The sequence below is a fragment of the Sus scrofa genome, chromosome 14, assembly GCF_000003025.6.
Source record: "Sus scrofa isolate TJ Tabasco breed Duroc chromosome 14, Sscrofa11.1, whole genome shotgun sequence".
Lineage (NCBI taxonomy): Eukaryota > Metazoa > Chordata > Mammalia > Artiodactyla > Suidae > Sus > Sus scrofa.
The window spans coordinates 12,611,627-12,637,869 of NC_010456.5; the positions used below are offsets into that span (position 1 = coordinate 12,611,627).

The following is a 26,243-nucleotide window of genomic DNA, read 5'->3' on the forward strand; positions in this document are numbered from 1 at the left end:
ACACCTTTCCAGGTCCCGTTCATGGTCAGGAGAAGGATGGAAAAAGATCAAACATAACCCAAAAAAACCCAAACCCCAAAACACTACCAAAAGTAACACCACCAACAAAAATCTACCGCAAACTTCAATTCTCCACACTTCAAATGTTAGCTTGCATGGGTATCAGTGTCCTGTACTAGCTCAGTTTCTCAAACTACCCCAAAATTCTGAAGCTCTCTATGTCCAGGTGTATGCAACTTTTGCCCATTTATGTTGGTGATTTTCACATCTAAAACTCAAGTCCTACCTCTGAAGTCAGACAGAATAGCCAGGACACTAGTGAAATAGTGAGTGTGAAGTTGCCTTTTCAAACCATCATAATAGGCAGATCATTGTTCAAACATATGTTCACAATTCACAAGCAAATCCATTAATTTCATTTCCAAGGCCAAAAAGGCTTTGGCTCTAATAACGAAAAATGTTCACTAGTTATGGCTGATGCATTTATGGGATCCTTCTAATGGTTACTGATTGTACTATTAATGGTACTTTTTTTTTTTTTGGCTATACCTGCTGCATTTGGAAGCTCCCTGGGTCAGGGACTGAACCCGAGCCACAGCAGTGACAGCAACACCAAATCCTTAACTAAGCCACCAGAGAACTTGGATATTGTCTTTGAACTGTGTCCAATGCCCTCTTTCTGCACAGACTGCCCATCTATTTGGAGCAGATGTTTTTCAGGGGAAAAAAAAAGTTAAAAAAAATTTAAATGTCTGAGAGTGATAAAACAGTTAAATACTTTATTGTATATCCATGTGATGGAATACTAGGTAGATATCAAATACCATGTAATAGACCTAATCACCTAAGGAAAGATCATTAAATCAGAAAGAAGAAAAGCAGGCTGTAAGTTCTCCGTTAATATTAGGATACCTATAATTTTTTTTTCTTTGAGATTTTTGTATTTTCCAAAATTAAGACAGTAAATATAACGTTCTAACAGAAATATACGGAAATAATATTATTTTAAAACAAAACAAAATTCCCGACAAAGACATAGTGAACACAAGCTGCTGGGTCTCTTCCAGAGTCTAAACAGAGGGATAACATAGAAATAACGGCAAATGATGAATTCTGAGAAACTGGGAAACTAAAATAAATACCCCGGAAAACCATGGGTTCTGGAATGGCAGGCCAAAGCCAAAGAGGGCTGGGCAATGTGGGAGAAGTAGAGACTGGGAAGAGAACTCTCTGTCCCCTCTTCTCTCCTCCATGGTACACTGGCAGATTGTGGCCTGCGCCGACACACCACATACCATGATACCTGAACAGTGGGAGGAGCATGCACAGAAGGCGAAGGCAGTCCTACAAGCCCTTGCTTGTTCGCTCACATCGCAAGGCTATGTGGTAACAAATCAAGGAGACGAATTCTGGGAAAAAAGCAGTTTTTGGGGCTGAGGTACAGAGGATTTCCCTAGGAGCAAGAAGTAAGAGCTGACAGAACTAAACGAGACCACTGAGGAATGCAACATCTACTAAACACGATAAGCTAAAACCCACCCTACATGAAAAATAAACCAGATGGAAGAGTAGAATATGCGTTTTAAAAAAATTCACACACAAAATAAAAATAAATGTAAAGAGAAGCCATTGGAAATACTGTGTATGGGAATACAGCTGTTGAAATAAGGAATTCAATACATGGGTTGAAGAGGAGTATGGATATAGCTAAAGACTGAACTCATGAGCTGAAGCAGGAGGCTTCAAGGAAGAGATGGGAAATATAAAGGAAAAGAGATCTGGAAAATGGAGAAGTGTCAGTATGTACATACTAGAAACTGCATAAGGAGAAGAAAAACCAACAAGAAGGAATAAACAATTTTAAAAATGATTAGGAGTTTTCCTGTGTTATAGAAAATTAGAAGATCTTAGAGGAAAAATATATAGGAAAGTAGGCAGGAAAAAATACACATTTAAGATACATCTTAAATGTAAAACTCAAGAACACTGAGGATTAAAGGAAAATTCTAAAAGCAGATTCCACAGATGAACACAAATCTGAAGGGCTTTGCAGTCCTTTACCGCAAAAAGGATACAAGCGGAAAACGAAGCAGTACTTTCAAAGCTTTATTGGTTCAAAGTTGTTTTTCTTTAATTTTATAACTACCCAAGATATCATTTAAATGTGAGGAAAAATTAAAGATGTCCTTAGTTGTTCAAGGCCTTGTAGGGTTTACAATTTTAAGGCTCTCATGGTGAACATTCTTCAAGTACTGGAGAAAGAAGAGTAAATCTAGCATTATGAGGTTTATGGGAAATAAGGCTGAAAAAAAATGAATAAAGTTCACTGTTGTCTAAATAGGTGTTATAGTCACCACGCTATGAATATTTTAAACAGCCTGGAACTAAATTTCTAGACACTAATGACATGGTGCAATAACTGGTGAAACTATAGGGAGAAATAGATACATCAACGAATGAAACATCTTCTTCAGAATCTGGTAGCTAAGCAAAGATATAAGACTTAAAACACAATAAGACTCTAATGAACAAATACATATAGAAAAAGTTTTCATCTAGCAGTGAACACAGTCTTTCCCAACATACGTAAAACATTTACCAGAAAAAAACTGTGTTTCAAAAAAGCCTAAAAAAATTTCAATGAATCAGTATACTCTTGTTATAATGCAAAAAAAAAAAAAAAAAAGAAAGAACAGAACCCTGAAACATAAATATGACTTGACAACAGTCTTGTCTCACCTACAGCCTAATCACACTGGATGGACTAGAGACAAACAAAAGTACACTATAAAATAACCATTGCTTATTTAAACTATGAGCATTGAGAAGGAAATTATGATATACTTAGATATGAATGACAAAGCACTTCATATCAAAAATTTAAGAAAGGTTAAATGATACTGAGTGAAACTGACAGCTTTAAATATACGTAACAGAAAGCAAAGAAAGACTGAAACACATGAGTTAAGTATTAAAAGAATAGCAGCAGGGTAAATCCGAGGAAGGAAATAATAAAGAATATAGAAATACAATAAAACCCACTGAAAGTAAAACCTTTTTCTTTGAAGAAAATTAGTGATGTAGGCAAACCTCTGCTAAGTCTGATGGGGGGGAGGAGGGGACACAATGAAAAAAAAATTTTAGAATGAAAATAGAATTATACAAAAAAGTTTAAAAATAAATAAATTGTACACATACAATTCCACGTGTATAATTTTGAAAACTTAGGCAAAAATACATTTACAGCAATATGGATAGAACTAGAGACTCTCATACTGAGTGAAATGAGTCAGAAAGACAAAGACAAATACCATATGATATCACTTATAACTGGAATCTAATATACAGCACAAATGAACATTTCCACAGAAAAGAAAAACATGGACTTGGAGAATAGACTTGTGGCTGCCCGTGGGGTGGGGGGAGAGTGGGAGGGATCGGAAGCTTGGGGTTATCGGATGCAACTTGGAATGGATTTACAATGAGATCCTGTTGAGTAGCATTGAGAACTATATCTAAATACTTACAGAACAAAGGGTGGAAAAAAAATGTATACGTGTAAGTGTAACTTGGTCCCCATGCTGTACAGCGGAAAAAAAAAAAAAAAAAAAGGAAACTTAGGCAAAAATGGACAAAGTTCTGCCCAAGTTGGCACAATTCTGACCCAGAAAATGTAGTTCAATAACTATGAAAACAATTAAAACAGTAAAAATAATGAGACAATTTTATGGGGAATTTGACGTTCAAGAAAAGATAATCCTTATTTATAAGATAATCTTATAAATTTCTGGTATTAGAAAAAGAGGGAAAGGTGCCTAAGTCATCTTATGAGACTAATATACCTTGATTCCCAGCAAATGAAGGTAATACAAGAAAATAATGTTTGAGTCCATTTTTCACTTATGAACACAGATTATAAACTTCAATAAAATACTGACCAAATGATTCCAAGAAGGTATTTTTTTTTTTTTTTTTTTTTTTTTTGTCTTTTGTCTTTTTGTCTGTTGTTGTTGTTGCTGTTGTTGCTATTTCTTGGGCCGCTCCCGCAGCATATGGAGGTTCCCAGGCTAGGGGTTGAATCGGAGCTGTAGCCGCCGGCCTACGCCAGAGCCACAGCAACGTGGGATCCGAGCCGCATCTGCGACCTACACCACAGCTCACGGCAACGCCGGATCGTTAACCCACTGAGCAAGGGCAGGGACCGAACCCGCAACCTCATGGTTCCTAGTCGGATTCGTTAACCACTGCGCCACGACGGGAACTCCCCAAGAAGGTATTTTTCAAAAGAATAAATTATGATCAAATAAAATTTATCCCAGGAATGCAAAGAAGGTTAAATGTGACAAAAGCTAATAATATAATTCACTACATTTATAGTGTAAAGGAAAGAAACCATGTGATTATCTCAGAGAATCAGAAAAAGTTTTTGATAAAGTACAACATTTCTGATTTTTAAAAATCAGAAAATTAGGATCAGAGAAGAAACTCCTTAAAGTAATAAAAACATGCAGTATGTAGCATATTTAATAACAAGCCTACAAAAGCATTCCCTTTAAAGTTGGCTATAAGAATGATGCCACCATTATCACTTCTGTTTAACATGGTCCTAAGGAGCTTAGTTATAGGAAGGGAAAAAGAAATGGTAAAAGGATCCTAAGAGAAGTGATACAATTGTTACTTCTTTGCAGATACTATCATCCATGATAAGTATTAGAATTAATATGAGAATTAGCACAGTTGTTGAGTATTAGATTAAGAAATACTGAGATTCTGTGCCCAGCAAAGGCCAGTGCTCTTCCCTTTCCATTTGGGATGCTGTACTTTTTTTTTTTATTGTGATTCTCCTTTAATTATCCAAACATTCTTAATCAAGACTATTTTTTTTTCCTGCCACTGTTTCACAGCTCAGTCTTTAGTCCCCAGCCCTTTATTTATATATTTTTATTTCACATATTTTTAAAAATCTGATGACTCTCCAATTTGTCTGCAGGTTTACCTTCACATCGATGTTTCAGCTCTGCATTTTTATCTGTTCAATTTTCTCTCATATTCCTACTCATCACACCCACTACCCCTCTCTGGAACTAACGACCTCTTTGCCAACTCCTCGTCCACTGATTTAGTGTCATCATCACCAATCTCAATGTCATCCAGACATGAAATCTTTGACTTGTATTTTTCCTTCTCTGAAGACAGTGGGCATTTAGTAAGTGTTTGTGAATTAAAGATGTGTCAAGGTTTTCTTTAACTAATCTTTCCTTTTTTACTGTTTCAGGCTTAATCCAAAGCCTCATTCCCATATGCTTCTTACATCAGTATAGCAGCCTGCCACATTTTCCCTAGCTCATGAGGATTCCATAACTCAAGTGGACTGGTGGTTGGCCCTTTTCTATAAAGTCTAAGTTTAAAGTATAACTGCTGATAGGGTGTGAGCCGCAGTAAACAACCCAGAAAACAAAAGGGTGTGGCTGTATTCCAACATAACATTATTTATAAAAACAGATGGAGGACCAAATTTGGTCCAAGGGCCAGAGTTTATTGATCTCTGAAGTACACTATCAAGTTTTTTTTTTTTTTCCCCTCAAACCAAACCTTTCTTATACTTGCTAATTCAATACAGAATCCAATTATCTGGGTAGAAGAAAATCTAATTTATTTTCTTTTTTACATACAATAGTGGTTGCCAGCTAGAAATTAAAATTAATTACTTAGGTACGTTGCTCATACTTTCAAGACCTTATTTTCCCTTTAAATTTATGGACTTTGTAAGTATAATTTACTGGAAATTACAACAATAGTACTGTAAAGGCTTTGATCTAAGCAGGACAAATCGGAAGAGTTGGCAGCCAAGTAATCTTTCTGTCTTTTATGGAAGAATATATCAGGAATGATAGAAGTGGCAATTAGAAATTTTGATTCAATGAAGCAAATTAAGATGACATTGATGGGCTTTTGATTTCAGTAAGCGGGAAAAGCCCAGAATTCTGCTAGCAATAGGAAAAAATAGCTACTTGTCCCTTCTAGACCTTGAGATGAAATTTGATTATAAAAAAGATATGAAAACAATGCAGAGTGGCAGCTCAGAGGATTCCTACTATCTTAGACTTACAGGAGTCATTCTTTTTCCAGTATGAAGATAAGATATGGACTTCTCCAAGTTTACCTATCTATCTATATATCCAACCATCTAAACTCCTTTGCCCTCCTTTACAAACATGGAAAGAAGCAAGATTGATGAAATGAACAATAAATTCTTTACAAATACCTAACACGGAATAAATAACATTTATAATAATATTTATGCACTTAGTTTCTTGCCAATATAACTGTTAATGAATGGCTAACTAAAAACCTTCCAAAAGCGTCAGTCTACACATTCCAATAAAATCCAAATTTCTCACCATGGCCCACAAAGTCCTACATGGCCTGGCCTCTGCTGACCTCTTGGACATCTTCTGATCATACTCAGTCTGCTGCAGTCCCAACAGTCTCCTCTGCTCTGCAGACATGGCCAGCTTGTTCTGGCATTAGGAGCCCTTCACCTGTACTGTAGTGCTCTGTAATGCCATGTAAAGCCTCTGTAATGCTTTGTCCACACAGCTTTACATGCCTTATTTCTCCAGGTCTCAGTGCCAATGAGAATTTTCCTAAAAGCTTTTTCTGATCATCCATTTTAAACTAGTCTCCATCTTTCTATATATAACTCTTTGTTGTTTTCAGCACTTGTGTCACAATCTGGAATTATTCTGCTCATTTATTTTCAGCATGCCATCCTTCCTTCACACATCAAATGAACATAGATCCATGAGAAGGGACTTTGTCTATGGGTCACCACTGAGTCTCTAATACCTAGGTGAGTGCCTGGCGCATAACAAGCCTTTAGTAAATACTAAGTAATTAAGATTTGCCAAGTAAATGAGTGAATATCTCTGTTACACATATTGGACTACGGTTACTGGATGTGTTAGTAAATCTCTGAATCTTAGAGGTGACCTAAAGGCAGCAGGATCTTATAGAGGAACTATGTTCCTAAATGCTGGGACATGAATAATCTAACTATGATAAAGAGCAGGACAGAAAGTTTCAGATAAGCAAGATGAATGAGCTCTAGAGTGTGCTACACAATGGTGTACTTATACTCAACAATAATGTATTGTACAGTTAAACATTTATTATGAGGGTAGATTTCATGTTAAGTGTTCTTACCACAATAAAATTAAAAAAAAAAAACAAAAAAAAACAAAAACACGTGTTTGTAGAAACTGAAAGTAGGAAGATTTAAAAACAGCTGATGCTATTCTGGGTACATTCTGAATTTGGCTTAAATAATCAAAAAGCTGCGCTGTTAAAAGAGAATTTAGAATTACCTGGGGGTGTGTGGTAAGCAAGGAGGATCCAGAGACGTAAGATACTTTCTCATAATGGGATTGGATAATCCAGTTGGAGCTTCCAAGGGCATATCCAGAGCTTAGAGGAGTCACTTGGACTGCACCAAAAAGTTCCTAGAAAAGAAAGATGATGGTGAGAACGTGCAACAAGCTTTCAGAAATGCAGTCATGCCAGGTAAATTTGCAGGAAAAAACACAACAGAAATATTGTTCTTCACTTAGAAGAAACTATTTTAAAGAGAACCAGGAAGTTTAGAGTAAAACAGAAGATGATGAAGCAAGCAATCCTATAGTCTGTACCTGTCACACCTCTGAGAGTTTCAGTCCACTGACACCAGGCACCCAGGCCTCACTCATTAAAAGGCAGAGATGATACATTACAAAATAGACCAAAGAGATAAACACTTAAGTTTTCTTCTTCTTTTCTGCCATGCCCATGGCATGCAAAAGTTCCCAGGCTGGGGATTGAACCTGCGCCACAGCAGTGACCCCAGCCACAGCAGTGACAATGCCAGATCCTCAGCCCACTGAGCCACCAGGACACTCTATTCTCCTTTATTTTTCCCCCCTTTCAGGTTCGGTGTTAATCTCTTGGGTGTTCTGTACTGAGTGGCTTTGGGCAGAAATGAACAGAAATGGGAACCTTATCATGGTCAGGTCAGAACTCAAAAGTTATTCTTGCCAAATTGCTTCTTGATCTCTTTTATGCTACTTCTTATTTCACTAGTTCAAAATCTATAAAGTGATATCCACTGTCCTAAAGTGAACAGGAAAAGACGCCTTTCTCCTGACTCATTTCATGCTGGCCGATCAAATGCTAGCTAGTGATGGGGAATGTTAAGGGTTAGGAAAGAGGGCCAATAAGAAACTGGGAGGGATGGAGGAAGATGTGCTCTGTCTTTTCATCATGCACAAGTATAAGATTCGTAGTGATCGAATGGCTTAAAAAAGGGAACTACAGGATCCTTTCAAAGAACAACAATATGAATCAAAAGCATTCATCAATCACTTAACAGCATATTAACACTCACAATTTTCTGAGAATATCCCACCATCTGGATTTTACTGAGGGCAGAGTTCACCTCTTGCATTGTATAGCATCTTCTCCACGTTGATACTTCTACTGCATCCTTGAGAGGAGAAGGCAGCAGCCTGTAAATGCATCACAATGTCAATTCTTATGCACAGAAGATTCTTTCAAGTAATATGTCCATTTTCTCTAAATTGTCCAACTTGTTGACATATCCTAATGTTCACAGGATTCATTTATAATTGTTTTCATTTCTGTAAGGTTGGTAGTACTTTTTCCTCTTTCACCTGTGACTCCAGGAACTACTTCTTTTTTCATGGTCAATTGCTAAAGATCTGTCAGTTTTGTTGAGCCTTTCAAAGAACTAACTTTTCATCTCATTGACTTTTTTCTCTATTGCTTTTTTTTTTCTCTGTTTTGCTTATCCAGCTTATAGCTGGATCTTGTTTTTGTCTTTTTTTAAATTTAAATATTTTTCCTTTAGGCCGCACCTGTGGTGAGTGGAGGTTCTCCGGCTAGGGATGGAACCAGTGCCACAGCAGCAGTCCAAGTTTTAGCAGTGACAACGCTGCATATGAGGCAGAATAATAAATCAGGTAGTCAGTGTAGAAACATGGGCTTCGATATGTTCTTCGATATGGTCATTAATTAACGTCTGCAACTTAAGGGTTCCAAGGAATAACACCCCCACTGGCCTTGTTTACTACAGGGAGTGTATCTATTTTACGCCCAGATGGGATGCTAATCTCTAACCCACTCCTCCATTAATAGAAAAGGAATGAGAAGATTGGCGACTCCCAGCAACTCCCAGTTCAGGGAAAAGCAGCACAAAGAAACTATAAAACTTAGGGGGCATATCCATCTCTAAGACCCCTAATGAACAAGGACTGATATTGATAAACTGGGCAAGGCCACTGGGAAAAAGAACTGATATCTTGGCTCCACATTGGTACTCTTGTCTTTAAGAAATAAAACACCCTTAGAAAATTAGAGGAGGGGTAACTCTTCTTCCCCGTCTCAGTGTCGGTGCTGAGAGGTGTTTGCTTTTCTATAATAAACTCTTTTGCTTGCTGCATGTGTGTGTGGTGTGTGTGTTCTCGAAGTTCATTCTTCAGCTCCATGAACAAGAACCCTGATTCTGGCAACATATCCTTAACCTGCTGGGCCACCAAGAAACTCAAGACAAAGCATCTTAGACAGCTAAAAGTAGAAAGACAAATGATGACCGACTTAACAGACCCAGGGAATTTCAATTCTAGTAATTTAACTGATACTGCAGAGCCCTCAAAAAGCTCAGAAAGTGTAAAAAATAGGTATGTCTGGAAGTAAGGGTGAAGGTGAACCTAAAAACTAGAAAATTTGTAGAAAAGAACTATTAGAAAATAGAATCTTCTAGTTCTCCTCCCTTACTCCCTATAGCTCAGCAATTGCCCCTTCCCCTCATAGGCATGTCACCAGAGATTTTTCTCAGAGAGTAAAAATGAGAGTCTGGATGAGGGAAACCACTGACAACTGGGGGCAGCATCCTTAAGCAAAGACAGTAACAATTTTCTCCTCTGATTGGAACACTATCAGGTAGGCTTATACCCCGCAAGGTAGGAAACTGGAAGAACCTTCTCTAAGAAATATGATCACCAACAAAGAAAAAACTCAACGAAAAGATACTGACACGGGATTTCACAATGAAACTGCCCAGCCAGATTATGTATGGTAAAGCCTAGAATTCAGCAAGACCTACTCATGGCACACAGACCTTCTAATCAGTTTTTTGTTTTGGTTTTGTTTTTACTGTCTCTTAAATTCGTGCCAATAAGCAAGGATTATCATACATTTGAGTAAAGTTCCTAAAATGATAAAGGCCAAAGCAAATGGAGGAAGGCAGAAGAGAAGAAATGAGAGGAAATAAATTAAGGTAGGTAAAATGTAACAATCCTTAGCCACCTTAAAGAGATGGATAAGATAGTACATTTAAGAAAGGAGAAGAGGAGTTCCCATCATCATGGTGCAGTGGAAACAAGTCCCACTAGGAACCATGAGGCCTTTCAGGTTCGAGCCCTGGCCTCGCTCAGTGGGTTAAGGATTCAGCGTTGCTGTGAGCTGTGGTGTAGTTTACAGACATGGCTCAGATCTGGCGTTGCTGTGGCTGTGGCATAGGGTGGCAGCTGGAGCTCTGGTTAGAACCCTACCCTAGGAACCTCCATATGCCATGAGTATGTCCCTAAAAAGTTAAAAAAAAAAAAAAAAAAAAAAAGAACCGAGAAGAGACTTCTACTAAAATGGGGGGGAGGCATTAAGAGAATAAAAATAGCTTTTGGAAATAGAATATGATACCATACAATGAAAGCATGCCAACAAAACATGTCATAATTCAAAATGAGATGAAAACACAAATTATATAAGATACAAAAGACTCACATAAATGACGAATTAGAAAAACTTAAAAATGAGGGAACAAAACTCAATAAGGAATGAGAAATTTAATAAACATTCAGAGATGAAGACTAAACTAGAAGAATTACAAGAGTGGATAAATACAACAGATAATGCCATTTAGTAAAATACTGAAAGAAAAAAATTAAACACTAAGAGATAAAAAGAATTTGAAAAAAATAACAAATGTTGAAGAGAGGCAAGGAAGATAGAAAAAACATATATCATAGGAGTCCCTTATAGTAATCCAAGCAAGGGAACAGAATACTAAAAACTGTAATTGCTAAATAAAAAGAGGCTTGATACTGCATACTGAAAGAACACACTGCATACCTGAGAATACTGACCTGGAAGAACTAACACCAGATATATTCTAGGAAAATATTTAAGACCAGAAAGAAAAAGGACAAATAAATCTTTGGGCATTTAGGGAAAAAGAACAAGTGACTTACAAGGGAAAAATATTAGATTACATCAGAGTTTTCTTGCGGGAGCCGAGAAGATGCAGGGACTAAAAAAAAAAACCTTGTCTGACGGCAGAAAAACCTGAAGGCAGGTTCCTTACCAAGGAAGGGAGCTCACCTGAGTGGTACAAGCCGAAGGTGGGCTTCTGGTCAGGATAAAAGTCTGCCTGCACAGTACAAGCCGAGAGCAGGCCTCAGGTTACACAGCTCTCATTGTGATGTTGATGAGGAAGAATTGGGGCTTTCCTGGGAAAACAATTTCCATGTTTGCGCTGGAGAACATGGACTGTTTCTCGGGTGACCTAGTCCTTCCTGTTGTTTTATTTGTTATTCAGTTTTCCTCAGTCTTTCCTGATTATTTACTTATTATTCTTATTTTCCATCTTATTTTCTTGTGGTGATTTGTGATTTAACAAAGTTACAATAATAATACAATAAAAATTTCATCCTGAACGACTTTCCCCTATTCAAATCCAACTTAATTAAAACATTGTTTTTCTACTAACTAGTTATACAGTAAACTTTAGAGTTAGGATTTTAATGAGGTTCATAGAAGTTAGACATATATTATCCTTGACCAAAAGACACCTGCCTATGAGTTATAGAAGCTTTTAAGTGATAGCTAGTTAAGTTGGCTTATATTTTCTTACACCGTCTCCCTGCCATAACGCTTTAAAGATAAGCACCAGTCTAAAAACAAGATTTGTGAATGCCAAATTCTTGTGTCTGTGACCTCTTCAACTTGTGGAGACTGGCTGGCCATGGGATGATTTGTATTGAGTCTCCTTCTTTCCACATGATGTATCGTACCTAATTGCCCTTAAATTGTACTCACTAAATTTAGTTAAGATAAAGATCTTAAAACGTGATGTATAGCTGCTGTACCATGTAAAAGTTAACTGATGTACTTTTAACACTATGATGTAATCTGTAGTTAGAAACTGTCTATATAATCAACCACTTATGCCAATAAAATTCGAGCAGTCCAGCACCCTGAAAGACGGGACAAAGAGGCTGTCTCCGTTGCAAAAGCTGATGCGTGTCCCTCCCCTTCGGGAAAAGTGTACACTCCCTGGCCGCTGGAGCTGGCCTCCGGCATTTTCTAAAGCAATGCTTTTTCTAAAAGAAAATATAGTAACATATTTAAGACACTCAGAGAAAGAAAATTTAAGCCAACAATTATACATTTAGTACAACTGACTTTCAATGTCACAGAGCACAAATAAACAATTATTAACCAGCAAGAATTCAGGGAATATTGTTCTCATGATCCTATCCTGAGATACCATCAGGAGAATGAGTTTTCAGACAACCAAAAGTGACTACAGTAGGAACATCAATATATGGTTAGTAGTGACCATTAAGTATATAATTCCTTGTAAAAGTAAGGCCAAATGAGGGTTAAAAGGGAAAGAGGGCAGTATGTAATGGCTATAGGTTCTGACAAGACAGATATAGTACAAGTGGAAAGGCAGTGGAAGAAAAATATATATTCTCTGTCCTCTAAAACGGCCTTGTAACAATGACCAATCCAGTAACCTGAGCACTTCTAGTAACCAGAATGCAAGCTCAAAATTCTATTTCCCACTAAAAGAACCCAGAGTTTCCTTTCTTTTTAGGTGGGACCCTCAGCATATGGAAGTTCCTGGGCCAGGGAATGAATCCGAACTCAAGCTTTGACCCATACCACAGCTGCAGCTACGCGGGATCCTTAACCCACCGTGCTGGGCCAGGGATCAAACAAGCACTGCTGCAGAGACAAGCCAGATCTTTAACCCACTGTGCCACAGTGGGAATTCTGAGAATCCAGTTTCTTGGAGAAATGGGTGATTCCAGATTTAGGGCAAGGAATTCACAAAAGGGTTAAATACCTTGCTGTACTAGACGGCAAGGGAACCAGCAGAGACTATAAAGGTCCTAACAAAAGGCTGAAGTGGATGACCTGAATATGCTTTCAATGGCCAAAGATGGGACAATCTGAACTACAAAAAGGGCAATATTGTGATGGAGTGAAATCCATGCTATATGTTTCAGAGTGGGCTGTAATTAGACTGTGGCATGGAGAAGGGGTTTTGTGGGGTTTTTTTTGGCATGTGGAAGTTCCCAGGCCAGGGAGCAAACCCACACCATGGCAATGACCAGTGCTGCTTCAGTGACAACACTGTATCCTTAACCCCTGGCACCACAAGAGAACTCCAAGAGGGGCTTCTGAGTTACCGGAAAATTTCTACTTCTTAACTGAGGTGATATTTATAAGGGTGGTTGTTTTATAATAATTTAGTAACTGTTAAACTATAACAGTTCTGTGTGCTTTTTGGTATCTGTGTTTTATATTACACTATATTTTATATAATATAAATATTACTTTTATATAAAGGTCAATTTAAAAATATAGAAAAATGTATCCAAAACAAGAAATATAATAGCAGAAATGAAAAACTCATAGGAGGGTTGGGAGATAGAAGAATTTCCCAGACAAAAGAACAAAGTAATGAAAAAGAGGAGAGAAAAGTATTTGAGCACCAACCCAGGAGGTTCAACATCTAAATAACAAGAGTTACAAAAAGAACACAAAAAATGAAGGAAATTGTAGAAGGGAAAAATTAAACAAAGAAATCAGAATTGAAGTTCTTGATTTTCTAGACTAGGAAGGGATCAGCAAACATTTTATATAAAGGGCCAACGATATTTTAAGCATTGCAGATGATATACAGTCTCTGTCAAATTATTCAACTTGGACATGTAACACCATAGACAGCATATAAATGAATGAGTGTGGCTGTGTGCCAATAAAACTTTATTTATAAAAATAGTGGCAGGCCAGATGTGGCCATAAAACAGGGACTTGGCCACAGTTGCCACCATTGTTCTAGATTGAGAGTCCATTAAGTTTGGCACATGAATGAAAACTGTCTTTAGGTAAGACACATTGTCATAAACTTTTAGAACAAAGAGGGGATTCTAAAAGCTTCCACAGATATATAAAAAGGACACAAACTGAAGTTCTAAACTCAACAGCATTGTTCTTTTCAGGAGCATTTCCGGAAGACAGAAGAAAACAGGGCAATGCTTTCAAAATTCCACGAAAAGATCACACCTTGCTTTTCTATCAGAGCATGAGGCTAGATAGAACAAGACCTTTCAGACACCCAGGGTCTCAGAAGATTTACCTCCCACGCACTAAGGGAGTTGTTGGAGGATGTGCCCCACAAAATGAAGGTGTAAACAAGAAAAGGAAAGACCCAAAAAACAGAGCTTCCAACAAGAGAAAGAGGCAAAGAAATCTTCAGGACCATGGGGGAAAAGTCCTAAACTGAATGCTGTGCAACAGGCCCAAGAGCAGCAGACATCAGACAGGTGAAGAGTGAAGGCTCTGGGAGAGGTTTTTCCAGAAGATAAAACTGAGACCACTCATGGAGTCTGAACATACAGCGAACAGACTTAGACAAATGAGGGAGGGGTTGGAGATACATTAGTGGTATGTACATACAAAAAAACTACACAAACAAGCAAACAAGATAACTACGAACTCAAGGGAAAACAAAAAGTTGTGCAAGATGAAGAAAAGCATCCTAATAATGTTATATGACCTGTGAATTGCATTTACATGGTCATAATAATGTAAACACTGGATAGAGATTTAGCCAAAATGGTATACAGATCCCATTACTCCTATTCTCTTCACCTTTGTTTCTCCAGCAACAAAATATCAATAATCTTTCTTTTCACCTTCTGCATAAACATCTGAAGATTTTCTTATTTCACTTACCTGTCCTATGCATATCAGATTGCTTTAGGTTTTACAATATTTAGTCAGTAAGTATTCCCTCAGCCCTGACTACAGCCATAGCATTCACGTCCTGAGAAGGCTGTAACAGGTACAACATAAAGGCCTCTGCTCACAAGAAACTTAAATCTAAGAAAAATTTTGCAGGAGTACAAGGCAATAAAACAGATGTTGAAAGCTATGAGTCATCTCTGCCTGCAGACTTGCCTTCCCTCACAGAAGGGCCTAAAGGATAAAATGAAAATCCCAATTCTTCCCCCACACACTTACTCTTTCCTCTATTTTCACAGTTCACCACAACATTCAGGATAAAATCCAAGGCTCTTAGAGAATAACTTTATAAGACCCTTCCTTTTTTTTTTTTTTTAGGTTTTTATTTTTTTCTATTACAGTTGATTTACATTGTTCTATCAATTTCTGCTGTACAGCAAAGTGACCCAGTCATAATACATACATATATACACACATTCTTTTTCTCACATGATCCTCCATCATGTTCCATCATAAGTGACTAAATATAGTTCCCTGTGCTATACAGCAGAATCTCACTGCTTATCCACCCCAAATGAAATAGTTTGCATCCATCCATATTGCTGCAAATGGCATTATTTTGTTCTGTTTTTATGGCTGAATAGTATTCTATTGTGTATATACACACCATTTTTTTTTCTTTTTGTCTTTTTCTTAGGGACACACCCACACCATATGAAGTTTCCCAGGCTAGGGATCTAATCAGAGCTGTAGCCTCCAGCCTACGCCAGAGCCACAGCAACATGGGATCCGAGCCATGTCTGTGACCTACACCACAGCTCATGGCAACACCAGATCCTTAACCTACTGAGCAAAGCCATGGATCGAACCCAAGTCCTCATGGTTGCTAGTCAGGTTGGTTAATGGCTGAGCCAAAATGGGAACTCCAATATACCACATCTTCTTAATCCATTCATCTGTCAATGGACGTTTAGGCTGTTTTGGTGTTTTGGCTATTGTGAATAGTGCTGCAGCGAACATATGGGTGCATTTATCTTTTTCAATGACCAATTGGACCTAATCAAACTGACAAGCTTTTGCACAGCAAAGGAAACCATAAAAAAAACCCAAAAAGACAACCTACGGAATGGGAGAAAATAGTTTCAAATGATGCAAATGACAAGGGCTTAATCTCTAAAATATACAAACTTATACAACTCAACACCAAAAAAACCAACAAGCTAACTGAAAAATGGGCAGAGGACCTAAATAGACATTTCTCCAAAGAAGATATACAAATGGAGAATAGGCACATGAAAAAAAATGTTCAACATTACTAATTATTAGAGAAATGCAACTCAAGACTACTATGAGGTACAACCTCACACTTGTCAGAATAGCCATAATTAACCAGTCAACAACCAACAAATGCTGGAGAGGGTGTGGAGAAAAGGGAACCCTCCTACACTGTTGGTGGGAATGCAAATTGGTACAATTACTATGGAAAACAGTATGGCGGTACCTCAGAAAACTATATTTACAACTACCATATGATCCAGCAATCCCTCTCCTGGGCATATATCCAGACAAAACTTTCACTGAAAAAGATTTAATGTTCTTCTTTCTTGGCTCCTGCCTCAGTGGACATTCTATATACTGAGGTATAAACAGCTCTCTCAACGCCAGGCTCCCTCAAGTCTATAACATTCCACCATCCTCCTCTTCACATTTTGTGTGGACAAAACTCCTTTAAAATTGAGACCATCTCTCACCTTGTCTTGGGTCTTGTGATACTCATCTAGGCCAGGTGCACATGCTTTGTGCTCTTTGGGAAGACAGCCTGACTGAGCATCAGAGCAAGGGAAGTGGCACAGAAGCTCTCTTTGGAGGAGGTTACTGGCAGGGGTGGCTGCTACTGCTTCTCTCTTTCTGCACCCCTGCAACTCTGAGGAAGGAGAGGCTTCTCTGAGGCACATCACGGGGCATACAGACTTGTCTGGATGTCAATCTCAGCATTCCCTCTTCACCTCAGTCTCCCCGTTTGTCAAACAGGGAGAAGATCACTTTTTTAGAGTTGTTCTGTGATGAGTAAGTGATGCACATAGTATCTGGCACAGAGCAGATGCTGAGAACAACTGTCTCCAACCCTCAACATACACAGCCATCGATCGCTAGCTCAGGAGAACATGCATTTTCCAACAGTACTCTAGTGAAGTTCAACCCAGTGTGATTTACTTCAATGAGTAGCAATGACTCTGAACTTGAGTGGCCCAGGCAATGCTGTAGAGGGTCACCAGGAAGAACCCAAGTTACTCCCCTGCTTTAGCCCCTCATTAAATTCTTTTGGATCAGGCTTGGGCTTGGGCTTGGGCTTCCTAGGACTACTCTTCATGGAAAATAAAGTCTTTTTACTCTGGGATGGGTAAGAGCAGGAGTGTTTCTTAACTTTATGCTGGAGCTAGGAGGCTATCAGGAGAGTGGCTAGAGAGTGAAAAATAGTAACGCAGCCCGACCACATCTTTCTTTCTTTTTTCTTTTTTTTGTCTTTTCATCTTTTCTAGGGCCGCACTTGCGGCATATGGAAGTTCCCAGGCTAGGGGTCTAATCAGAGCTGTAGCTGCCAGCCACAGCCACAGCCACAGCCACAGCAACACAGTATCCGAGCTGCATCTGTGACCTACACCACAGCTCACGGCAATGCCGGATCCTTAACCCACTGAGCGAGGCCAGGGATTGAACCCACAACCTCATGGTTCCTAGTCAGATTCGTTAACCACTGAGCCACGACAGGAACTCCCAGACCACATCTTTCATCTCAGTTGGATTTGTTTTAACTGCCCTCCGCTTTGCCTGCAACTGAGACACTTCTGCTGGAGGCTGAGCTAAAAAGTCACACACGGCTAGATGAGACCTATGTTCTTTGCTGAGTTCTTCCTTCCTGTCCTTTGACAACCAGTACTGCCATTACCCCAAACACCTGGACCTTACTTTCTTCCCATGATGGCCCTTCCCTGCATATTCTCCCCTTCCCATCTAGGACCATGTCTGACAAAAATTAGGCAGATTAAGATCTTGAACAATCTTTCTCAAAACCAGGCATTAGGTTACTTTAATGTTTCTACTCTTGGCTGGAGATGAAACAATCAGATACTATAATCACATACCCAGCTTCCAGAGTAAACTAGCAAATGCTCTCAGCCCTTGGGTGAGGAAAAGAGGGAAGACTGAAGATGTGAAATTATTTACTACTTTGCCCTCAACAGTCCAGAAAAATCTTGGTCTAGAGAAATCACTGACGTCTTTCAGATGAGGAAACAATTTCCTTAAACAAAGAAAAGACTTATCAAAAATTCAAGGATATTTCAACTTCGGTCTTTTCCTATCTTCCGCTTCAGGGTACAATGGTATAGAAGTCATAACCTTATGTTCCAGAGAAAATGAAAGAAGCATATATTTACACAAAACATCCACGATGATTTGTGATAACCATTTTAGTAGCACACTCCTGGGGGCGGGGGAGTCTCGTTAAATACCATACCAAAAACAGTAACATAGTTTTTTACTCCATTATATATTATTCACACATAAGTATCTTTTCCATTGTTGTATCCTCAGCACTGAGCAGCACCCAAATAAAAGACACTCAAAGACAATGTCCGTTCACCTGTTAGCCCAGGAAAGGTAAGAGCCAGGAGGGAGTCAGTTTTTCAAGTCCTATCTGAAGAGCACTAGTAGGTCTGGGCAGAGGTGAGCCCTATGATAGCATGCAAAGGAAGACCTGACCAGTGAGCCAGCAGAGGAAGGCCAAGCAGGTCTCACAAGGACTCTGCTCTTAAGTTTGACCTGCTCACCTTAGGGTTTGGTGGCAGGCAGCTTCTGACACAGCTCCTCAGGATCCCTGCCTCCCACATTCACCCCTTTGTGGGAGCTCCTCCACTGAGTGTGTACTGGACACATCGGCTTACTTCTAGTGAAGAGAGTGTGACAAAAGTGACAAGACGTCACTTCCAAGTTTAAGTTACAAAAGACTGTGGCTTCCTTCTTGCCCACAATCTCTCTCTTGGCCTCTCATTCGCTCTGATGAAACCAGCTGCCAGACTGTAAGATGCTTTGAGGAGAGGCCCACAAATGACAAGAACCGGAGGGGGCTGCAGTCCATCAACCCTGAGAAACTGAATCCTGCCAACCACCATGTGAGTGAGCCAAGGAGACCCTCCCAGTGGAGCCTGAGATAAAGGCAGCCCAGCAGGAGACCCAGAGCCAGATGACCCAGTGTCACTATTAAATTATGAAGTGTCTGGGGCCATGTTCTAGTACAGACACAGTGTTTTTTTTGGTCTTTTTGCCATTTCTTGGGCCACTCCCGTGGCATATGGAGGTTCCCAGGCTAGGGGTTGAATTGGAGCTGCATCCCCCGGCCTATGCCAGAGCCACAGCAACGTGGGATTCGAGCCGCGTCTGCAACCTACACCACAGCTCACAGCAATGCCAGATCAGTAACCCACTGAGCAAGGCCAGGGAGCGAACCCGCGACCTCATGGTTCCTAGTCCGGATTCGTTAACCACTGCGCCACAACGGGAACTACAGACACAGTGTTTTAATACCTCAACTAAGTCTGGGCTTTTCTCAGGCCTCACCAGTGACATTCTTACAAACTCTAATTGTACAGAACTTTTGTAGAAGGTTGGCCTTAATATGCAATTTAACTTCAAGTTTTGCTTTAGTTGCAATATTGAATAATTTACCTAACCTCTTTCGCCCTTCATATATCTAAATTAAGGGTAAAATGTTTCCTTCAAATAGTGTTGAGGAGATAGCACGCGTGTGCGTGCGTGCGCGCACACACACACACACACACATATTATTAACATTATATATCTATGAGGAATTCCCGTTGTGGCTCAGTGGGTTAAGAACCCGACTAGTATCCATGAGGATGTGAGGTTGATCCCTGGCCTCACTCAGTGGGTTAAGGTTCCAGCCTTGCCACGAGGTGTGGTATAGGTCTCAGATGTGGCTCGGATCCTGTGTGGCTGTGGTGTAGGCTGGCAGCTGTAGCTCTAATTCAAGCCCTAGTGTGGAAACTTCCATATGCTGCAGGTGTGGCCCCCAAAAAGTAAATAAATAAATAGATAGATAGATAAATAAAATATCCATGATATTCGTGCATATGAGTTCCTCCACCTTATCCTTATGCTTAAATTCTTTGGGTATCTTATTCTGGTACCATATATACTGACTACACTACTTTTGGATCTAAAACTAATTATTTGTCATTTCTCTACTTGGAAATATCTACAGGTTTCCTTTATCACACAGGTTCAGTGACTATGTTTTCACAAACAATTCTGATAAATTTTTCATCCCCAGACAAAATATGTAAACTAGGAATTAGTCCAATGTATTGTTGGCTTTTTCGAAAGAACAAAGTTTCAATATCCTTTTGTACAAGGTTACCTTTTGATGCTTTTCTCTACTTCCTGGAGTGCACCGGTTAATTTTAACCAAGCCAGTCCCCTCCCAATCATGCCATGTTGCCATGTTTTTGCCCATACTGTTCTCTTATCCTGGAATGATTTCTTCCCTTATTCAAACCCTGCTTAACCTGCCAAGACCAGCCTTAAGTCCTGTCACTTAGTACGTAATCTTTGCTCAACTAGTGCCTTGGTATAGGGACCATGTCTTAAACTTTGGGGGGCATTTCTCTACAAACTTATCATAATGCTAGGCACTTGGTAGTTAATCAAATAATAAGTACGAAGTCCTCTGAATTTCAAATTTGTACCCACAAATTCCTTTCTTAAAGAATCTTAAGATTTCTTCAAACACCTTTCTTCCTCTCTTGAGATACTTACTTGCTTTGTCATTACTTCCTTCTATCTCCTAACAACATCTTGTCTAACTTAGCTTTCCCTAAAACTCTCCTTATACTTGAGGCCATTTTACAGAGAGGCATTTATAGAGCCATTCAAAGCCATTAGGATTATTGGCTGATTAAGGATAAGTCGGATAAGGAAACCCAGTGGGAACTAGTTCTGTTTTTTCTGGCTTTCTAATTTATCAAAGTCAAGTTCTCAAAGTCTAAATGTTTAATAAGTACTTTCTAAAAGATTTCATTGTTTTGTTTTTTGTTCTTATCACACTTGAGTGCTTAATAAACTTTATTCTCAGGGCTTGACATCATGCCAGAACTCTGCTGTGTCTTCTTCCATCCTACCAGCACGAGATCATGTGTTTTCGTGAAAGAGCAAGGCTTTTAGGTCCACGGGGACCACTTACAAGCTAATAAATAAAACACTGGCTGGGCTTTTTCTAAGTGTTTGATGAATGACTGATTGACTGAACAGGATAAACGTAGGCACAGAAAACAAAGAATAAAAGCAGCAGAAAAAATTTTTTCTCTAGTTACAGTGAACTATGCTTAATTTATGGGGGTGTGGTAGGGTAGGTATGTGTTAGCAGAGTGATAGTCTACATGGAATTTACCAAAAGCACAGCCTGAAAATCAAGCATTTCTTCCTTTTTTAAATTGAAGTACAGTTGATTGATCATGTTGTGTTGTAGCATTTCTCAATACTAACCTGAAACTAGATTATAATCCCTGATTTTTGTTTTAGATCAATTTATCTCTTAAAAGGACACAGAAATTGCTTAGCCTACCAAGACATGATAGAAACAATTCCTGTGAAGGCCTAAACCATCTCTGCTTTAATTTTCTACTCATCAAAACACCTCTTATCTATAATTTGATCTCTTTAAGAGGACCTGCTGCCCAGAACAGAGTCTCACTCAGATAGATGGACCATTCTCATTCTGGAGCCAGGCAGATATCTCAGTACAAAGGAATGAAATGAGATTTTTTGTTTGTCAGTCAGTATCCTGGGCGTTTAGCTAGCCCAGATCATTCCTCAGAGAGTTATCAACTCTTAATGAAATGAAATGATTAAGTTTTTCGAACTGCAAAGTTGTGATGACTGCACCCAAGTATTGCCACTCTCTGAGCACCTCCTTAAGGAGCCACTCCCCTGGACATCCTGACAAACTATAACCTAAGCAAACTTAGAGATAGGTTAATTCGATTCTCCTATTTTACAGAAAAGAAGATTGAGTCCCAGAGTCTGAATTGACACTGCGAACAAATCAGAGGTGACAGTGGGATTAGAAAAACAATTTTCCTTCTACTACACTACTTTACTTCAGGAAAGGCAGTGCTGAAAGATAAATAAGGCTGTGGAAAGCAACTGTGAGTTGGTTACTGAAAAGGGGTTATGATGGGCCATGTGTATTATTTATTTTTTTTATTTTTTAAATTTTTTTTGTCTTTTTGCTATTTCTTTGGGCCGCTCCTGCGGCATATGGAGGTTCCCAGGCTAGGGGTCCAATCGGAGCTGTAGCCATCAGCCTACGCCAGAGCCACAGCAACGCAGGATCTGAGCCGCGTCTGCGACCTACGCCACAGCTCACGGCAACGCCAGATCGTTAACCCACTGAGCAAGGGCAGGGACCGAACCTGCAACCTCATGGTTCTTAGTCGGATTCGTTAACCACTGCGCCACGACGGGAACTCCCATGTGTATTATTAAAGGAAGAAAGGATGCTGGTGTCTACTGAGTACCTCCTATATGCCTGTCACTGTTTTAAGGACTTTACTTGTATTACTAATCAGTCCTCACAACAACCTTGTGAAGTTATTAACATTACTCCTATTTTATAAGTGAGGAAATAGAACCTAGAAGAAAAAAATTGCTGCAGCTACTAAGAAGCAGATCTGAAATTCAAACACCCATCTACTTGACCTCCAAGCCCAGAGCTTTTATTTTTTCTTACTATATAGTTAGACCTGATAGATTTCTCTATAAATACTCAAGCAGTGTCAGAGTAAAGGAACTTCAAGTACAATATGCCCCCCCCCCCACTGCCCGTTTTGTGTCTTCTATAAGGTATAAACCCATTTTAAGCGCTGAGTACTGAAAATTGCTGTAACATTCTATGTCAACGCACAACTCTCTAATGCTTATCAGGGGATTATGACAATATCTTATAATGATTTATTCTTAATTATAATTGTAGATGTCTGGTCTTATATAAAAAATGCTAGCCTTAAACAAAAAATATTAGGGGTTGGGTTAGTTTCTTTGCTGGAATATTGTGCTTTACAATTTCCATTAAAAATCTAAACTTTGAAGTGCATATGGGAAAGTCAGAGACTCAAAAACTATATTTTAAGGGGTTCTCGTTTTCCTACTCTTCATAATCTTTTTCAAGCAGTGTACGCTGCAATGTCAAAATGAGGAAGGAGGATGGCTGAATTCTAAATACATTTCAGGGAGCAGAGTCAACTTAGGCAGAGAGTCAGACAACTGCCAAAAAGAAAGAGTAATAGTTTTTTGTTGTTGCACATGCTAATATTAAATCAAATGCTAATTCAAACTAGCCTCCAATGATTTAAGGGAATGCGTCAGAAACCAACATGCTTGAAAGATTTTATTGTTTCTTTTTAGCCAATGGTCTTAACAGTAACTTAAATTACTAAGATGTATTAATTCTAGATACTTAACCAAGAGTCTGCCTGAATAAAGTTTAAGTCAAAAACTGGAGGCTCAAATCCAACTCACAGAGGTGTTTTGCTTGGATCACAGAGAATTCTATTTTAATGTGAGAACCAACATTTTAAAAAGATGAGAGAAAATCACATTTAGGAAATCCAGATCTTGAGCTTCCTAAAAAAAAAAAAAAAAAAAAAAAAAAAAAAAAAAAAAAAAGGGATGATTTGGCAGTGATGGGCTCACACTTCCATACGGCCACAATCTGCAGAAACTGTGTGTTGGCTGCCCCTTTAGAGAGATGTGGTCACCAGTCAGCAGTTCCCGGCAGCCCACCTCACTCACTGTACTTACCTCCCCCTTCCTCATCCCTGGAGACATCTGAGTTTGTGACCTTTGTTTTATAGGAACTGAACAAGGAAAGTGGAGAAATTTAAAAACAAGCACCCCTCCCCCAAACTAAAAACACAGCCATATCACGTAGTCAATGTACTAGACAGCAAAAAAAAAAAAAGTGCTTCTCTAGTCCATTGCCTCAACCACTTGGCCATGACTACCCACTGCTTCTCAATATAGAATGCCACAGAATTTGGGGACACTTATATCAATTGGCTCATGACAGAGGGAACATGACAGTGGTGTAAATCCTTCAACATAAATGTTCAAATGAAGTGCTTTCAGTATTCTGGCCCAAGATTAGATTCTAGGTGAATATTTCAAATGAACTCTTTTGTCTGAAGTCAATTACAAAATAGCTACTCAAATTTTTCTACCGCTTCTAATATTTATGCTGACTTTATCGAAGAGAAAAAGAGGACACAGCTTTCTTGGTTTATCTAAAACCTCAGCGTATCCTAATTAGACTCTTCTTTTTCTCTATCAGTAACTATGGCTCATCTCACCCTCAAAAGCCAAATCAAAATACTTGACCAGAATCAGAAACATAGTTACAATGTATGAATGAAACATGGCCTTCTCCAGTGGTGCAAGTGATGCTTGCTTCTCTAGCAAGTTATCTTTCAACAGTTTCTTTTTTGCCCACCAGGTGGCGAAACAGCAAACTCAAGGTTTTATTTCAAGCAGCACTTTTTTTTTTTTTTTTTTTTTTTGATTTCCTAAGCATCTTAGGAAATAACTTTCAGGCCCCCTCCCTAACCCTCTGCTCCTTCAAGTTCAATTCACATTTCTCCCTAATATACGATGGCACTTCTTTTGTGAGCCAGTTAGACTAGATTTCACAAAGAATGGGAAGCAAAGAAAACTGCCAAGGACTCTGCCCAAGGTCACAGAAAAAAAGGCAAAATAAGAACTTGGACTTCCTAAGACTTGGCCCAGAGTTTGGGACTCAGGAAACAGTGACCTTTGAACATCGTTTCTGGTGTGCCAAAATTATTTGCAGCAGAATATTTAAGGGTATCAATTTAAAAGGAGGAAGTGAGGGCCGCCAAGGCGTACGTGTTTCACAGGGAAAGAAAACAAAGTCCTCAGGTTTCTAAAGAGGGAGATGTAAAGAAATGGGTCAAATGTGGTCCAGTGGGCACACGGGAGGAAGAAAGGCCAGGGGTAGGAGGAAAGGAGCTGAGAATAAGAATGCACAGGGAGGAGGGGAGGGGACCTGTACTAAAAGCACAGGCAGGCAGATCAAGGAAGCCATCCATGTGCACACAGAACACTCAAGACAATGAGAAGCCAGACAGACACCACGCCTCCAGTCAAGGAAACAGAGACTTAAGGAAGATCCATAAACACAGGAGAAAATGTGCACAGTTAAACATACTTCTTCCCTCATGTGAGAGGGGGCTCATATGCCAGGGAGAAGAGGCCTATTTATGGCCGAGAGGCGGCCCAGCACAGTGGCTTATGGGCATGGACTCTGGAACCAGACTAGCCCGGCGGCCTGGGTTTGAATCCAAATCCTACCACTCACTAGCTGGCTGATCTTGAGCATGCTACTTAACCTCTCAGTGCCGATTTTCTTTGCTGTAAAATAATGTTAAAGAAATAAACAAATTAAATAAAACACTGAGAAGCGTGTCTGCAAATAGAAAGTGCTACTTAAATAAATTACATGCATACAGAGGAATGCATGGAGTTGTCTCACTTGCTCAAACTCTAAGACAGTTACAGTTTGAAACAAAGCATACTCTCCTAGCGATACAAACATATTCTTGTAGAAAGAGTATTCACAAAAACCAAGACATTCTAAAGTTTAGGGTTCTAGATGGTTAACAAACCACAGCCATAGAAGGAAAGAGAACTCAGTGGCGAGGTAGCTGGAAAAAGAGTTGGAATGTATGGAACACATGCTATCTAAGAAGTCCCAGATGAGCTTCTACTCCAGACCCTGGACACCAGGCTGGGACGGCTGGGGCTGTGGAGCTGGGAGGTGAGGGCAGTGGCTGTAGTGGTGGATCAACCGCAGCATGTTAAGACTGACTGGTGTCCTTCGCTGCCAATCAAACATAAAAGTGGAAGTAAAACGAAGCTGCTGGCCTGCCTCCTCTATTGAATCTCTACTTACTTCACCTCTTCATTCTCACGCTAAGGGCTTAGTCCAGGCCTCTATTCTCTTGCCTGGGTTTCTGAATCAGCTAAATAAATACGTGATCACACCATTCTCCTCCTTATCC

General features: G+C 39.3%; 1 protein-coding gene across 4 annotated transcripts in view; it reads right to left on the minus strand.

The window, feature by feature from the left end:
• Window positions 1-26,243, minus strand: part of INTS9 (integrator complex subunit 9) — a 115,346-nt gene that overhangs the window by 34,532 nt on the left and 54,571 nt on the right. For all 4 annotated transcript variants that reach the window (XM_001928998.7, XM_021072408.1, XM_021072407.1 and 1 more), the window contains 2 exons: window positions 8,420-8,540; window positions 7,368-7,502 (listed from right to left, as the gene is read on the minus strand). In XM_001928998.7, the coding sequence (XP_001929033.5) occupies window positions 7,368-7,502; window positions 8,420-8,540 (256 nt within the window). The remainder of the gene's footprint in view (window positions 1-7,367; window positions 7,503-8,419; window positions 8,541-26,243) is intronic.